Source organism: Schistosoma haematobium, chromosome ZW, assembly GCF_000699445.3.
Source record: "Schistosoma haematobium chromosome ZW, whole genome shotgun sequence".
Taxonomy (NCBI): Eukaryota; Metazoa; Platyhelminthes; class Trematoda; order Strigeidida; family Schistosomatidae; genus Schistosoma; species Schistosoma haematobium.
Window position 1 is genome coordinate 49908958 of NC_067195.1, and position 19479 is coordinate 49928436.

General features: G+C 30.7%; 1 protein-coding gene across 1 annotated transcript; it reads right to left on the bottom strand.

Moving 5' to 3' along the window:
- Nucleotides 1–1663: 1663 nt before the first annotated feature.
- Nucleotides 1664–17701, bottom strand: MS3_00010413 (uncharacterized protein; the record flags this gene model as incomplete). Its single annotated transcript, XM_051218779.1, has 6 exons — nt 1664–1692; nt 2640–2864; nt 8346–8764; nt 9844–10035; nt 16430–16725; nt 17699–17701. The coding sequence occupies 6 exons, from the start codon at nt 17699–17701 to the stop codon at nt 1664–1666; spliced, it is 1164 nt and encodes a 387-aa protein (XP_051071733.1).
- Nucleotides 17702–19479: the final 1778 nt, after the last annotated feature.

A 19479-nucleotide genomic window follows, 5' to 3' on the forward strand; every position in this document is an offset into this window, starting at 1 on the left:
ATGAAGTGATACTTTAACTCAATGTCTGGAGGAATACAAAGAGCGAATTATTGATAAAGAACCAACAAAAACGAGAAAGCACAGGAAAGCTGTCTCGTCCCAATATAAGACTCCTCAGAAATGCGCATTTACGATGCTGATACTGGGTTTGAGTCCCAGAACGAACACCAGCTCTGGGGTTCAGGTACATCTAGCTGACCAGTTTCAAAATAGGACAAAATGCGCTTCCTAGGTTCCCCTACGATTCTCTGCTTACAATGAAACAGAAAATTATTAGGAAAAGAGCAGAAATTGTATGTGGTTGAACGTCGTTAGGATTGATGCGTGTTTATATGTTAGAAAAAAATCATTTTACTGAGTACAACTGGTTTTATAGTTAATAATAATAATGAAGTAGAAAAAGCGAACTAAATGGTATAAATGAAATTAATATATGATTGCATAATTATTAGACGTAATTAGAAACCAAATCAAGTTGATATGTGAGTATCAATACGAGTTTTTGCAAACCAAAGAATTACCTGATTGCGAGTGTAATCACCATAGCAAAGAAAGGTATATCATTCTTTCCTTCCGTATACAAATATCAAGTCGGGAAAACGTGATTGCAGTTGCCGCTCAAAAACGAAGTAAAAGTGATGTAAGTTTTATTTTTAAATAATTTTAAGTGCTTCATATATTTCCACATTATGTCCACCATTTATCAAGTACCTGGCTATTCCACACAAGTTTCAGGAAGCACGTTTGGATAACATGTTAGAAACTCTCTACCCTACCCTTCTCGTACACCTACTGTAGTCACGTTTAAATTTATAAAATGCAACTGGAAGCGTGCTATTTCTGAGCAACATAATGGACATTTATTGTTGCACAGAGAAACTAATTGAGCCATAATGAAGATTTTTTCAATACCATTATGATTTTCTCATCATATCCTCCTGAAATATATTCTCCATTAAGGGACAGTTTTTTCCTCGAGTATTCATTTATATGAGGTTCTTCTCGATAATTCCCAATATGATATCCACCAAATTGTTTAAACATAATTTCTGAGCTTCATAAAAGTGCACTTTGGCTAGACACCATTTGTTATTGACAGAATAAAAGTTAACGAACAACAACTGATTTACTACTAAGAATCAGATTATATATAAAATATATTACATATTGTCTTTAGTCTATGTACATACATATGAACCAAAGATAATTTCACTTATTAGTGTGAACATATCAAGCTTACTTTACTCTTTAAAATTGTAGATCAGAATCACTATGATCACATAAACAAATAATGATAAAAATACCATTTGAAGATAAGGTAAAATGGTTATTTAATATCTTCTACTTTTCAAAATTTTTAGTCAGAAATGGAAAAATGAGCCTCGAAACAATTGTGCAATCGTTTCTTATCAATGATTAAAATATTTTCACTTAACGAGCACTTTATTAAGTGTGTGTGTTTATGTTTTTTATTTTTAAACCATTTTATTAAAACAGTACTTCTTTTGGTTAAATGTACTTACATACAAAATGTATTGTTTACTTACAAAATATGTGTGTTTTTTTCACATAGAGAAAGGTTTGTTTCTTTCTATTTGGTGCATTATTATTTATTAGTTTACTTTGGTAAGTCAAAGATAAAATCCACTTTCAAATCAGCTCATCATTGAATGATGAAGAATAGTCTTTCATCTAAAAAATGTAATAAGAAATACTAATTGTAAGTTCTTTAAGCCGACTTTTACGGATGTTTCAACATAATAGTTGTTTTTTTTAGAAAAAAAAGTGTTCTATAGACAAGACTGATACTTTAATTACTGTTTTGTTTCGCATTTTTGTTTTTAGAGAAATTACCGTCCAGAATAATAATAAAAAAAATAAAAATATCATTTAGAGAAAACACTTAGTATTAGTAGTATAAATTGTAAACATTTGTATTAAACATTATACATCGTTATATTCACTTAAGTTTTGTTTGTTTCCTAAGAAGAAAAAAAAGGAAATTAGGTTTTAGATGTTATTCTAATTGTGTTTATATTATCTGTCAATTCCAGACAAATTATATAATAATGTAAACGATATACAGTGTATAGGGCCATTATACAGAATTAAACATTGTAAGAATATCTTGTTCAGAAAGCATATATACTGTATATATGTAATCACTACAATAAACAGAATCTTAGCCCTTTTTTTATATTATTATCAGTTTATAATTTGATCAAATAACGTTTGTCTCAGTTATTAAAGTTATATAAACCAGTATGAATAAATTAGATCATTTCAGTTTATAATTAAGTTGATCATTCATTTGATAATAATCCATAATTGATTGTTTTGTTATTAGTTTTGATTGAATTCTTTGATCAAACTTGTAATATAAACATTAGTTAAAGTGATTGGGTATTTTGATTAAATCGGTTTTAACTTACATAATTAGAATTACATCATACATTAAATTACCTGGTAGTTGATATGAAATAATAATTGCTAACTGCAAAATATGTGAATGGTTCAAATCAAACCTAAAAAGGAGATTGTTACATATATTATAACTTTGACTAAATACGGATGAATAATCCTCTCATATTACACACCCACCAATATATAATAATAATAGTTTAGCAAATTTTACTTACAACTGAATTGGAATGGGTAATGATCAGCTTGACTAATTGCTCGTACAACGAGAAGAGAATTGTGGTATTTTTTAAAACTAACATTTAAAAATATGGAAGGATTATGAAGCTGTATCCTTGCATTTGTATCGTTTCCTTGAACCTCTAAACTTCCATTTGCTTTGATCATTCTTTGTTCATTAAAGTAGCCTATCGCTTGTATTAAACCGTCTTGAGTAATGTCAACTACAAGATAGTATAAAATTGTGAGAATTGCAAGATTAAACTTTTATAAAATAGTAAAACATGTTTCCCGTAAATAAAGTTGATAAATAATAGTAACTCAAATACACAACTTGATATTACATGAAAGTATATTTAATGAAATTCAATACAGTTATAAATTAATGAGACGATTTAGCTTGTTCACTTGATATTGTTTGTCTGAATCTTCCCGTTGAGGTTTAAGACTGCGATTGATCAGTCTGTTATTGGTATATATGCATGCTGTGCATATTGCCTCGATATTATCTTGATTTACAAGCTTATTGTCAAATGAACTTACATGTGTCTGATTGCCTATCTTCTGCTTCATATATATAAATATATAGATATACATATATATATATATATAAACGTTGAGATGGTGGGGAAAATTTGTAGCTCAGGTGGATGATTTTGATGGAGTTTTGTTCTGTGAGATGGATGATTTGGTCGTGGAGCCTTCATCGTTCCCATGAACGACATCATCTTCACAAACTTCAGATAGAAGTGAAGTGTTCGAATTTCTCTATATGTGGTTCACAGATTGTCCTTTAGACCTCGATGTTGATTGGTTCTTGTTGACCTTAAACTTGTCATTGTTTACTTCTTTGTTTTGGTTGTATGGGAAATAAAACTAAATAAATTCGAACGCTTCGCTTCTATCTGAAGTTTGTGCTGATGATGTCGTTCAGAAGAACGATGAAAGTTCCACGACCAATGAATGCAGCTCAGAGAACAAAACTTCACCAAAATATATAAACATTCGAAATTATATCATATAAATAAACGTTTACAAACATTTTTATCCACTTTCATGATAGGTACGTCATGATTTTTACCATAATTTTATTTAAAACTTTCTAGCGAAGTAAAAAACAATTTTGTCTAATATCATACGGATATTTTTTGGAAATATATTGTTGTATGTGTTACTGATGTCGACAGATATAAGTATTATATATCATCAATCGAAAGTGAAATGTCTAGCAGCAGAAGATTAAGAAGATCGAAGAAAAGAGAAAGAGAACAGAGAGTGATTGGTGTGGTAACAAAAGAATAATGAAGTCTTAGACAATTGGTTGACATTTTACAAATGAATTATTTACTGTATAGTTCTCAGATTTTACTAAGATGTTCTGTAAGTTTTATATTCAGGTACATTTGATTGTCCCCATTGGTGTTCTCGTTCACTACAATATTCTTCAAAACATAACATCAAAAGAGTAAATTGGAATGTTAGTTTATGTTGTACAAAAAGTTTAGTCAAAATAATAGAACAATTTAGAAAAGATCAAGCATATGTAAAATGGAAAAAAAACAAAGGTATAAAGGTAAAAATAAACCACAGGAGTTCTAAAATAATATTCAACATTATAACCATAATGTATGCAGACAATACAAAAAAAGAATGTTTAGTACAAGAAAACCCAATAATGTTATTTTAAAATTTTGGAATAAATTTCACAATCAGAAATAATAATAATAATAATAATGAATTAACATATATCATCTTGGAAGTAGATTTCACAAGTTATGATTATAAAATGCGTTTATAAATAAACCGTATTGACTAGAGCTAGTTTCTTATTCTTTTTCGTCTGACATTACCACATTTTGATCGCATTTAATGAATGTTCAAAGAAAAAGAAATAAAAAAAGAAAGAATTGGTTCTAATTATAGTTACATTCATTTTTTTAAAAAAACGAAAATAACAAAATATTCCATTCATATTATTCTATGTATAATTTGTACTTGAGGAATTGTATTTCTTGCATTAAAAAAAAGTATTTTCATTCAAATGTGTAAAGTTGTTTTTTTTGTTACTGTTGTTGTTGATGCTGCTGCTACTGATGATGATGATGATAATGAGTAGAATATAAATACGAAATAATAGATTACAATTAAAAATAGAAAAGAAAAAGAAACGAAAATCTAAAATTACCTACGTTTAACTAAACATACTGATTAAATAAATTAATAGGATCGGGTTGATTTTGTTCAGCATTATTTCCTTCGTATTTTAAAAAAAAGATTCAGTATGCTTATGTAGTATTTGCTTTCCAGTTGGGATATTTTATTTGGTATGAGATTAATTTATTTGAATGGGGTATTTCATTGAATTAAATGAACATAAACTATGCTTAACATGACACGTAGAATATGATTGGTTATAATTCTGGGCACTTTTTATATATGCGATTTTATCCTAATTATTAATGAAGAAATCAAAAAGCAATATAAAAATAAGTGAATTTTTAATAAGGGTCTTTTTGTTTTCAGAATTGTAGTAGTGTGGTGTGGGTTACTTATATCCATATGAGTAGCATAGGATGTATTTCAGTGGAAGATCGATGAGGAAAGAACGAAAATGGAAAGCCATTAGTATGAAAACGCATGAATAATGAAATCTGAGACAACAGATTGTTATTTGCAAAAGGAACGGTAAAGTTTGAGACTATGGATTGGTATTTTGTAAATTAAGTATTTACTACATGGTTCTCAGAGTTCATTGAGATGCTCTGTAATTTCATAATAAATGCATTCAGTTGTCCCCACTTGTGTTCTTGTTCACCGCAGTAGTACCTCATTTTTCAGGCATAAGTACACGTACATAACAATTGACGATGTAGATTTTTTAAAAACCAAAGCTAAATTATACTTTTTATGCACAACTCAGAGATTAAATTGAAGCATAAATAATAAATTTTCTTGTAACATTTTGTAACAAAATATTACAGTACTTTTCAATAATTGTACGAATGGTGATCTCCATATATATGTTCACTAAATCTTTAGACTAGCTGATATTTAGCTTCTGGATGAGAGGGGAAATTAAGAAAAGACGTTGGAAGTGAATAGGATACATATTTAAGAAATCATCAAACTGCATAAGTGCTAATTTGGAATCCTGAAGGCCAAAGAACACGCTGCTCCGAGAAATGGAAGCAGACATAGATAGGATGAATAGAAACTGGAAAGGATTGATCAGAACAGAGCTAGACAGAGAATGCTAGTGAGCAGTCTATGCTTCTCCATGTGTAGTAACAAGTGTAACTTAAATTATGCCAAAAATAAAATTATGACATTTTTGCAAATTTGTACATCATAAACATGAAAATTTTGTAGAATTCATTTAATTTTATAGTTGAATTCAAGAGTCAGTTGAAGCTAGATCAGTATCGAAAACCTGGAGCCACTGAACGACCTGTTGGGGTTCTCCTCAGCAGTGCGCATCCATGACCCGTCATGCAAGATTCGAACCCAGGATCTACCGTTCTCGTTTTTATCAAACATTTTCTCATTTATGATGGAACCATTTGACACTCTTAAACATATTTTGTTCCAGACATATTTATTTATATCAAATATCAGATAGATTTTTTCGTCATATCCTGGATAATGTGGTGTACTTGTCTCATTTTCTTATTTTTTTTTTGTTTTTCAGTTACTTTTTATCTCATTTAATTTTCTATTCTTGTAGAAAGGAATTTATTCTGATTAGTATTATTATTATTTTTTCAGACATTTAGCTTTCTAATTAAAAATGCAGTCTCATTTAAACTGAGTTCGTTTACTGTAATTGACATTGAACACTTATGGATCCATATTTAGTCAATGATCAGTCGTGGGATATCATCTCTTTATTGTACTTACATATCACACAAAGCCGTTAGTAACAATACAGTTTTGTTGTTGAACTAACAAACAAAATGTTATATAATAATATTCATAATGAATTTGTCTATTTTCACACTGTATGATTGAATCAAAGTTATGTTTTAATTAAAGAGGGGTTTCTTTTAAATATAAACATTGTAATGTGATATTTTCTGAGAGAGAAAAAACAAACATTTCGTTTTTCAATAATTTTCATTATTCTTGGTTTTTTTACTATCAACAGTTTAACTTGTAATTATAATTAGTGTATTTAGTTATTTTTGATGGAGTTTTGTTCTCTGAGCTGGATGGTTTGGTCGTGGAGCTTTCATCGTTCTTCTGAACGACATCATCAGCACAAACTTCAGAATTCTATCCAGATAACCAAAAGTTAATTACACCATTGTTTAATCTCATAGTGTGGTTAAGCAAAGATTTAGTTAAAACTGACAGCAGCTCGATTTTTAGCTCATTTATTACAAACAGAGTATACAGGCAACATGGAGCAATGATTTACAATAATATATATAATCTGCCCAAATCCGTCTGATTAATAATCCTTCAGACAGTTGAAGTAATAGCTATTCGGACAAGAAAAAGTGAAGCTTTGCGTCAACAAATCAACATATCTAACCTCTCTTTTTACCTCGGCCGACTTCTGATGATATGGTGATGTGATTCTATTATCTAGAATACAATCTTCCTCTTTGTATTTTCATAGCCCAAACTTATCTTGATCGCACATTCTATCATTATCGTTATTGTCACTATTATTATAATTATAACATTTGCAAACTCTTTGATAAACTCACTCAGCATCCACCCCTTTTTACTAATTCGTCCCTAATTCACATTATTCTACGTATTACGTGATTTCTGCTATGCGATCTCACTTCATGTTAATCGTACTTTGCATTTTTAAACCCACGTGCTGTAGTTTTTAGACAATGTATTTTGCCTTAAACCTGATCAGTTTTCGGAAGATTAATTTGAATATGTATATATCTAGTTGTAAAACCTGAACAGAGCTTATTGAAAGGATTATTCTTCGTTTACATATTTTTTAATATAATACGAAACTTTTAACGATTATTTTTGTTCATTTCCTAATTCGTTGATCGAATTTTTGGTGAAATATTGTTCTCTGTGCTGAATGGTTTAGTCGTGGAACTTTCATCGTTCTTTTGAACAACATCATCATCACGAACTTCAAGTACAGGTGAAATGTTCGAATTCTTCCACATATAACTCACAGCTTGTCCTGTAGACATTTATGTTGATTGGTTATTGTTGAACTTTAACTTATCATTGTCTACTTCTTCATTTTAATTGTATCTCTCATTGATTTGATTTCTGGTTCTATACTTGTCCACCACTTTTCTGATTGGTTGATAGTTTTGATCGATTTCAATGTGTTTTTGTTGATTTACTTAGGTGTCAAGCTTCTATGCTAACCCACAAGATTTTCCCAGTTGAATGTGTGTCTGTAGTTGATCTAAATGCATTGATATAAACGAGGATATATCAAAGCGTTCAACTATTAATTGATGTTTGTTTAGGCGAAGATGAAGAAGGCATCCACTTTGTAGTGTTTTTTGCACCATCACTACCACCATCTCATTAATCGAGTATTTTATAATCTATCTTAGATGATACTTATACCTTGTTAACACTTTAATACTCAAACAATTAATCCACTATTAATTGTTCATTCATTTTTAATCATAAATGTAGAAAAGTGTGGGGGAGTGGTGGTGGTGGTGGTGGAGGAGTAAATTTATACAAATAAAATTGTGTAAACTTACTTTGTAAATGATATAAATCTTTCTGAAATACTAAACAATTTAAATCAACATATTGTAAATTATTATTCTGATATTTTATCTTAATATTGAATTGGAAAATATTATTTTGTAAATTATGATTCTGTTGCATAGATACATTTAATCGATGAATAAAAAAGTGATTAGTGTTAGTTAGATTGTTTTTTGTTTCTTCATGACTAGTAGATAAATAATTAAATTGAAATAAAAATCCTTTAATTTCAATGATGTTGATTTGAAACCATTGGATCGATAAGTATTTGTCTTCAGAATTACATAATCTTTCAATATTTAAATGTAACCAATTAAAAGGATGAATTGTTGTTTCTATTGAATGATTTAATATTGATGATTGAGAATTGATATATGGTTTACCATTTTTCATGAAAAAATCAGTTTTTCTACAAAATTTATTTGAATATTGAAAAAAAAGTGGTAATATTTAAGATGGGAACATTGAAAAAGGTTACTTTCTTTTATATGCATGTCTAATTATTATGGATTTACTTGATTGCATTTTAGAAAATAAATATCCTAATGTTGAAGTGTAATATACATCATATCTGTTTTCTATTTCATTAAATAGAAACTATAGTAAAAGGAAGATTCATAAAAAGTGTAATTTCTGCTTTGTTGTTGTTGTTTACGTTATAAAAAGCAATATTTACCAATTGCTTATTCAATGAGATATTCAATTGTGGTACAAGATAGAAAGACTTAACTTTTCGACACAAGTCAAGTAAACAATAAATATCTTATATGTTGTCATTTGGTGGCACATGTATCTGACTTCAGTTTGATCATTTCTGATTACTATCGAATATATACATGTGGTCGTTCCTGGTGTATAATTATCGACTTAATCTACATTAGTGAATAACGGAATTAAATGAGTCAAATACGAGAATAGATTTCCCAATACATATATTTTATACAATTGTTGATCGGAACAGATAATCAGAGAGACGTAGCGAATGAAAAGGAAGAAGAGAGAGCGAAAAGACGCACAGTGGAGAAGGCATGTGGGCCAACTCTATTTAGTCAAGTGGTAATCAACGTTTATAGTCACAAACAATTAAGCTACAGACATGCAGTAAGTACGATAAGATGTACATACATATACGGCTCATATAAAAACAATCAAGAATGATAAGGGAATAATTAACATGGTCAAAATATGACTCGGGTAGAATGAAGAGATCGACCTGTCTGAAAGCTAGTATAAGGTGTATAGGCTTAACATAATAACCGATACTACGATCTTAAATTAATCACTCTCAGCATTCTTGCGACCTAGTTCTATTCAAGTTAATATTATATGTTAAGAAAGTATGGAACATTTTGCAAACACCTCAATTAGTAAAGATCCACAAGAATATTCATTAGTTCGATATATGATAACTGATAAAATTCATATCGTACAATTCGGATAATCATATTTCTGATAAAACAGTAGTGAATTATTTAATTATAAACTTACATGTATTTAAATAATTCATAATTATAACTCCATGGATCAAATAATATTTCCATTGACAAATTAGAAACAGTGGCAAGTTTAAAACTATTATTTAAATGAAAATTCCAATCAATTTGTTTATCCGATTGATAACCAAAAATTTCATAGGATCCACTCATAAGTTGTACTGTTTGAGAAGTATAAAATTTTGATCTATAAAATGATAAACGTATGTATACCAAATAAATAAATGTTGCTAAGATACATTATTCTATATTTAGAAAGAATTTCTAAAGTACATTTTTCCAATTTTAACCAGTAAGTTGTAAAGTAAATGAATTTGTCTTCATAAAAACTAGTTTGTCAAATGATACATTTGAAAACGAATCAAATTATAAGTTGACTTTTCTTCATCAATAACAGAGGTGATTTAGAATAAAACTGTTAATAGTTAGATCGTGAATCGATTGATGTCAGACCACTATTGAAAACCTAGAAGCACTGGATGACTGTTTCGCCCTAGTGTGAGACTCCTCAGCAGTGCGCATCCACGATCCCGCTCTCATGACTCGAACACAGGGTCTTCAGTGTCGCGCGCAAATGCTTAAACTCTAGACCACTGAGTCGGCATCCAATGGTGTTAATGTCTAACCTCAACCAATCCACGAAGTTATGCGACCATCTTTCATTGTACTGAGGTAGACACGTGTCTCTACCCGACACGGATTAGCTCCACTATTCACGGCTTCTCATTAGAACTCCGAGAATTTCCTTACGAAGCTAGATATTAGTGAGCACATGATAATTATCAGTATGAGATTGTGGAAGTTATTATGGTTTTGATTGACTAGATTGTTGATTACATTTCAATTCTAGCATCTGTATTAATTGATGTTACTAATACCGCTAGCGGGATCATGGACGTGCACTGCTGAGGAGTCCCACAATAGGACGAAGCAGCCTTTCAGTGCTTCTAGGTTTTCAGTGGTGATCTTAAATCAGTCGTTTCATGATCTCAATCTCCACAACCCTATACTGATAATTCGTTTCGTATTGATTGTTCGAATTTTTCAATGACGATTAGGAATGCATTTGATTGCTTCTTTATTGAGATATATACATCTTGTGTTGATTGCCTCGATATTGCCTTAAGTCAAAAGCAATATAACCATAGATGGATGCTTGTAATGTAAGGCAATATTGAGGCGATCCGAAAAGAATGCACATATACGAATAAGAGACTAATCAGTTAAATTCCTAAACGTCAATGACAAGATTGAAGCAACCAGTACAATGTGAATTAAACTTCACACTGATGCACGAGCTAGTGGTTGTATGGACTCAGTGAATAAGTAGACAACGCGATGATATTTGAAGCAAATGGTACTGATTTAGAGTGGCAGAGTGAACATCAACTCGTATATTCAGGCATATTAATCTGATGAGTCACAAATAGGACGAAATATGCGCCATCGATTCCACAGTTAGCCACTATCCATCTATGCTTATAAACTTATATCAAGCATCATTAATCATGTTCCAGAGACATGTTTGTAGCAGACTAGTATATCATATGAATTAAATGTTTTATCACTGAATGTGTTTATCTTTGTTGCTTTTGTTTTTCTTTCAATATTTGAGTAACCTATTTTACTATGTTACCTTCAATATAATTGTTGTCCAATTACATTCGATTTTTTTCACTATTTTACTTAGTAATTAAACATGTTATGTACATTTGATCAAATATATTTGTTATCAATGTTTTAATTTTATTAAGCATAGAATATTTACAGTAGGCATTGAAATGTAATAGGATACAAATATAAATATACACTAGGTGTATTGATGAATTAATTTGATTAATATTAAATAGATAACTGTAAAGTATTTAAGCCTCGAGAATATGATAAACATTTTAACTGATTTTAATTAAATAAAGGAATAAAATGATAAAATATATATTTTATTATTTACTTGTGTGTTGAACGTTTCACAATAACCACGTGGTAACAAACACTATAAACCATAATAATTAGTACTTGACAAATAAATTTAATATTGTGTACAGTTTTTTTAAAAATTATTTTCAGTTATTAAATTTTGTCTTTAATGAATTTGTTGATATGCCGAATGGTCGAGACTATAATTTATGGACGAATTAATCAGGTATAAGATAACAGATCTCCGATATTGGCGTGAAATTCACTCATCCATTTGGATAAATAGAGTATTAGCATTATAGCTGATATCAGTTCGTGATGAAAACTTTAAATCTAATTTCTAACCTTATTCATCAACTGTTAATCATAATTCTAATTTCTCATGCAGGTTTATAACCCTTATTTGATCTTGGTTATTAGGTGGACACTCTTAAGGTCGGTCTAGCGTCCATAAATTATAGTCTCACCGCATAATGTAATTAGTTAAATAACAGTTTTAATATTGATGATGGTATTTTATCTGAAAAATTACATTTTTTTCTTTCTTAAATTACATGTATTTTATAGAATTGTGAAAAATAACTGGAGTTAAATAACATCAACTACGTATTGTACAGGCTATTTACTCTTAGGTTTAAATGTTTTGTTTTGTTTATTAAATTGACAATAAATGAATAAATCTTTCATTTATCAACTGAATAATCCTAGATATTAAATATGATTGAATTTGGAAGTGTGACACAGGTAAAGAATTGTATTACTATTTAAATACTTACATCTTCCTGTTCACTAGATGATGCTATGTATAATTGTATACTTTCTAAATACGATGATTAAACTAAAGATTAGGTTACTTCATGTACTTACTTATTTACTTATTTACGCCTGTTACTCTCAGTGGAGCATAGGCCGCCAACCAGCATTCTTCAACCCACTCTGTCCCCGACCTTCCTTTCTAGTTCCATCCAAATGTTATTCATTCTTCTCATATATATCCGTTTCTCGGCGTAATGTGTTCTTTGGTCTTTCTCTTTTCCTTTGGCCTTGAGGATTCCATGTGAGGACTTGCCTTGTGACACAGTTGGGTGCTTCCCTCAATGTATGTCCTATCCACTTCCATCGCTTCTTCCTGATTTCTTCCTCCGCTGGGATCTGGTTTATTCTCTCCCACAGTAGGTTGTTGCTAACATTGTCTGGCCAACAGATCCGAAGTATTTTGCGTATACAACTGTTAATAAACACTTGTATCTTCTGAATGATTGCTTTCGTAGTTTTCGAAGTTTCTGCCCCATATAGTAGAACTGTTTTGACACTTGTATTAAAAATTCTTACTTTGGTGTTGCTTGACAGTTGCCTTGAGTTCCAGATGTTCTACAACTGTAACTGCTGATCCACGCCTTCACATCTGCATCAGATCCACCGTATTCGTCAGTGATGATGCCCAAACATGTAAAGCTTTTTACATCTTCGAAATCTTTTCCATCAAGTGTGATTCGATTGGTGCATGCTGTGTTGTATCAAAGAATCTTGCTTTTCCCTTTGTGTATATTGAGACCTACTGCTGCTCAGGCTGCTGCTACACTGGCCGTCTTCTCCTGAATTTGTTGTTGCGTTTGTGATAGGACGGCCAGGTCATCTGCGAAGTCCAGATCGTCCTGCTGCATCCTAGCTGTCCACTGTATGCCGTGCTTACCTTCAGATGTTGACGTCTTCATGATTCAGTCGAAGGATACTTCATGTAGACAACATATACATCATCATCATCATCATCAACGACAACAACAACAACAACAAGAATCAGTTGGAAAACACTCAAAGCTTGATAAAGTATTTTTGGTGATATAAAATTTGCATTAGATTTTAGTGGCTCTTAATCTGACTCTGGATCGTAAAAATGATTGTTATTAAAATATATATATAATAAATCATCGTATTAAATTATAGACTTAACGCAATTAAATAAGTCAAATACTACAATAGACTTTGGAATACACATCTTTTATACACTCAGTGATCTGGGCACACAATCAGAGGAACAAAGCATATGGAGTAAAGAAAAGAAAGCGAAGCGACATCACGCGCGATGGAGAATGCAAGTAAGCCAACTTAATTTAGCCAAGCGTGAATCATTATTTATAGTCACACAAAAATAAGTTACAGACATGGGATGATTAAAATAAGAAATGCACACACATAAAAATCAGTCATGGTTGATAAACGAATAATTAACAAGCTCAAAAGCTAGAATAGGCTATGTGAGCTTGACATAGCAATGGACACTACAAGAAGTAGATTCAGACACTAAATTATCGTTTTTTTCACAAACCGATCACCAGAACCAGCAGAGAAAATGCGGAGACTCAAGTTAATCTGATACCAACCTACTCTGATCAAATTCTCAATTATTACATTAAAACCCGGTGGCTCACAAAGTAAGCCATATAGATTCAAAAGTAAAAACGCATTGCTTCATTACTGTGGCAAAAAGAAATGATAGAAAATACGCAATGAATAAAGCTCCAAAGATGGTTAGCCGCAAAATTTCATCAAAAAAATGCTCATTCAACGGATGATTAGATATAAAATCAACAGTAGAGATCAACAAATTTTTAGTTCCACCCAACATGAAAAACATGTTCCAGATCACCAACGGATTAATAAGACCACTAGGAATAAATGTAGCCCATCAGCCATCAAAGTCGTTGTGAACAGTTTTATGTAAAACCGAATAGCACGACGAAAAACAAAAACAAACCAAAGATGATCTAGGAGATGAACTGTAACAACTGTGACAAATACTGAATACGAAAAAATGGCTCGCCTCCTATATTACGTCTACATAAACACCAGTTAGCTGTCAAACAAAATGACGTAATTTCGCTCATATAAGAAATCGTCGAAATATTGAACGGAGGAAACGCAAAGAAAGGCTGGGAGATTTTAGAGACCTTTATGCATGAACATTTGATAAATAACATATAGATCTAAGTTGTACACTAATAACATTATCAGGTTAGTGACTTGCATTAAATAATTCTAACCACTTATATTCCGTTTTTGCCTACTGAAATATCAGATGAAAATTTCCTAAATATTATCATTACGGAATACAAATCGAATTCTGATACATTTCATACGCGTTCACATGCCAGACCAAAGGTTCTGGGTTTTAGTCTCGTATGCGGGATCGTGGATGCTTTTTGAAGTTAGACATTAACACCGGTGGATGCCTATTCAGTGGTCGAGAGGTTGAGCAATCGCACGCTAGACCGACAGGTCCTGGGTTCGAATCCTGCGAGGCAGGATCGTGAATGGGAACTGCTGAGGAGCCCCATACTGGGACGAAATGGCCGTCCAGTGTTTCCAGGTTCTCCATGGTGATCTAGCTATATTTGACTCATGAATTTAACTATTAAATTACCAGAATCTCCGTGAAACCCTATTTCTGAAAATATTATTGGTCTAATGTTCCTACAATCCATTCTTAATGTTTGAGAAAAATTCTCGTAATTGTTTCATTTGTAAAAATAATTTCATGAGAAATTTTTTAGGTATCTGATTACAATAATTCGATATTCTGTTTTACAATCTTTATACTTAACAAATAGTTTTCCAAAGTCTTAATCTTCGATAATTAGAGAATCTCCAGTAGAATAGGATAATCTATACAATAATAAGTTTCAACACATTTAATTAGTGATATCGAGTTCATTTTATGCCAAGATTGTTAGATTTAAAATAATCTAGGTACAGTTAACTAATTTGTATTTTATAAACCTATTTCTATGCTACTTTGTATTAAGGAAATCCCATAATTCAATTATATATTACGTAAAATGTAGTATTTAGTAAAAAAATACTACAATGTTCAATACTTCTGTTTTGTTTTATTATGTAACAATTACTAATGTATTTACTTGGTCATAATACTGAAATATTGTATTGTGTTTGTTAGTGTCTAGAGTGAGACTAGAATTTGTGGGCGACACTAGGCGACGCTTAAGTGGCCTTGAGAGTGTATACCTGCTTATAAAGAAGTTATAAAAAAGTTTGAAGAATAAGGATTATGATTTACAGCTTATGGTTAGGGTTAGGAATTAGATTTAAAGTTTTCATCACGAAATGATATCAGCTATAATACCAAGACTCTATTTAGCCAAATGAGTGAATGAATTTCGCTCCAAAATCTAAGACTTGTTATCGTAAATCTGATTGGTCCGTCCATAAATTATAGTTTCGCCGTGTCTAGTCGGCGTTTCTCCATTTATATTCAAAGGATGTTTTGAAAGGAATTAATGATTTATTAAGCGCTTTAAGCTTGACATATCAATTTTTCAAAATACTGAGTTAGAATATGTGATGAAAATTGTCATCAAAATTTATCTATACAAGATCTATACAAGAACTATTTGCACGGTAGTGTTTCACAGTAATAGTGTTTTCCGAAGATATAGGAAAATCTAAACAAACACAGGTACCTCTCTTGTTATACTATACATGCTTGATCAAAACGACTGAATTTATGCAACGCTAAGGTAAAGTTGAGTTTGTTCTCCATTACATTAATTGCGAAGGACATGAATTTAGTTTAAACAAACCTTATGAAACGTCTGTGAGGAGAAAGGTATACAACTAACAAAGTTAATTTGAGAATGTGATCTTACTTGTGATTTATGAATAATGAAAACTGATATGGATTCAAACTGTACACACTATTCATATAGGAATTCATATAAGAAATAACATTTGTTTTCCACTCAATATAGAATCCACTTAATAATGGTTGCTCATTTTTTGATTTCCATAGATGTTTTGCATGATTCAGTTTGATTGGTTGACTCAAGATAGTCTTCTCAGTAGTAAACCAATTCTGAATTTGATAACTTATATTTGATGAGTGAAATATAATCTCATCAAACCATTCGATGAAAATCGAATCATATTTTCTCAATGTTTGAGTCTAAAATAATAAAGAAAGTGACATTAAACTAAATAGTAGGAGAGTTACGCAAGTGAACGGTTCTTGATCAAATTGAAATTAATAATTAAACCGAAATCAATGTTCCAAGATTTATAATTGATGTATAATTATACTAGTAATTTTATAAGTTAAGATCATGAGTCAGTTGAAGCTAGACCATCATGAAAAACCTAAAAACACTGGACGGCCGTTTCGTCCTATTGTGCTTTTAGATTTTCCATGGTGGTCTAGCTTCAATTGACTGATGATCCAACTATTAAAACGCCTTCTGATACTAGTGATTGCTTGAACTTTAAAAGTTGTATATTCTTACATCAGTCAAACTTACATGATTATTAACAACCTTAGGATAATTTAAAAAAGTATCAGTTGGCTAACAAATCAAAAAAGTTTGGCGATTGTTCATTTCTCGGTTAGTCGTCATCACAGATAAGCATGGATTAATGAATCATTGAAAGTTAGAAAGCTGTCTTTTGATTAAGGGTGGTTATCAGATTGTAATGTCAAAATTGTACCAATCAACAATTTCACTGACTGACAATAGTTTCTGATGTAAATTATTTACAATGTTCATATTTATATGTACTAAATGAAATAGATAGTCACATTTCTTATTTTGTGAAACTAACATTTTGATGTACTCTTTGATTAACAGCTAACTATTAACAATAATCAACAGGTTATCAATGTGAGTTCATTTATGAGATCTGTAGTGTTTATTCTATTACTATTATCAAATAACATTATGGTCTAATGATCTTATTTGAAAAGAGGAAAATTACTTCCCAACTATTCAACTTTTTTTCAGCAAATGTTTGGAATACAATATAATGAATAGTTGTTATTAATTATTTGGGTTTTACATTATGAAAAAAATATTCTGCACCATTAACAACTGATCAATCTCTAATTCCATACATATTAGGTTTGATTTAAGTTATTATTTACATACCATAACAACTTCAAATTTCACGGAGATCAATCAATTAATTTTCATCACTAAAAGTATTTTACAGTTAGATGATATCATCAAAACACCATATAATTATTGTACTGAACTAAATTCATGGCTTATAAAAGGAAATAATATGAATTTTATGAATGTTTTGAGAATCCATTGTTATATATCATTATTGATTTGATCAGATGTGACAATAATGTATCCGGCTCCTGATAATTTTGTTTCATACACATTATTAATTATTTCAATTGCCTAATTTTGAGCATAATAAACACCTCAGAAATTCGAAGATTTGTTATTGCTAAGTTTTGTTTTAGAACATAAAGTTAAGCTGTATATCTACAAATAATTCTATAAATATGCAAGAGGTTGAGCTTTCCTGTTCTTAATACTGAAGACTATATTTAATTAAACTCTAATGGTATATGTACATCATAAGCGTAATATCCCGATGATGTCTCTAGTTGTAAGTTCGAGTAAAGCTGCATAAAGGTTTATACTGACATTTACTAAAACCATTTCGTGCTATTCGGTTCTCGACAGCTGAGTATACTTGCATTCAAGTATCAATATTCACACTGGGAAATAAACCAAGTACATATTCTTTGGTAGGCCAATTTATTATTTACCGAACTACTGGGTTCAGATAGCCACTGTCAGCTAAAGGTAAAAGTATGGAAATGGGAACTGAACAGATGTAGTTCTTACCATCAATAGTAACAATATTCAAAAGCTTATGTTTTTATATATAAGTTCATATACGTTAAAGGATGTAGAGGCTGCCTTGACACACAAAATGAATGGGTAACGCTTTGATTTTCAAAGAGATAAGTACTTGATTTAAGTTTCAGTGTGAAGATAGAAGCCAAATTTCATGAGGGTATCCGGCTGATTTGTTTCAAATAGGATGAAATGAAAGTCATGGATTGAGGTGATAATCAAAATCTAATTTTATTACAGATTTTAGTGACTTTGTTTCATGTTTTGTTTATGGGTTAGAGTTAAGATTTACGATCATGATGATAGACTAATTTAAATTTTATGAAATAATCAAAACGCGCTTCTGACGTTATTGACAGTGTATTAGAAAACTTTTAATTAAACTGTTCTGTCCATAGAATAAGAGGGAATTAAAATAATATTATTCGGTTAACAAGTATCTATTGTTGCGAGATTAAATTCTTTGTGACTCTGTAGCATTTAAGTAGATTTGCAAAGTCTGTATCAGGTTTTAGGTAACACAAAGTGTAGAGTCACGTTTTGTAACGGAAACTTCTTAAATACGAAATATTTTAAAAGTTGAATTTATGAGTCGATCTAAGATAGATAACCATTGGAAACGTGGAAGCTCTGGACGGCGGTTTCGTTCTAGTACAGAACTTTTCAGCAGTGCGCATCCACGATCTCGCACGTGGGACTTCAACCATTCAAATTACTGCAATCTCCAAAAACCTCTATTCTAAAAACACGAAATATTTTGATTAGGGTAATATATAATTTTATTATTACTAATTTGTGATCCAACATTTATTTTGATCAGCATAAAAGCATTTACTATTTTGTAAAATTAATGTAACATATAGTAACTTGAAAAATAATTATGTCAGTCGATTGTTCGTAAATAATTTAATCTCCCATATCCTCTGTCAAAATCACATTATCTGTGAAGTACAGTTATGTGATTTAAACAAACGAAAAAAAGTAAAAACTGACAGTGTATAAAATAAAAGTAATTAGTTTTTATAGTTTTGCTGTAAATAACCAAAGCGCAC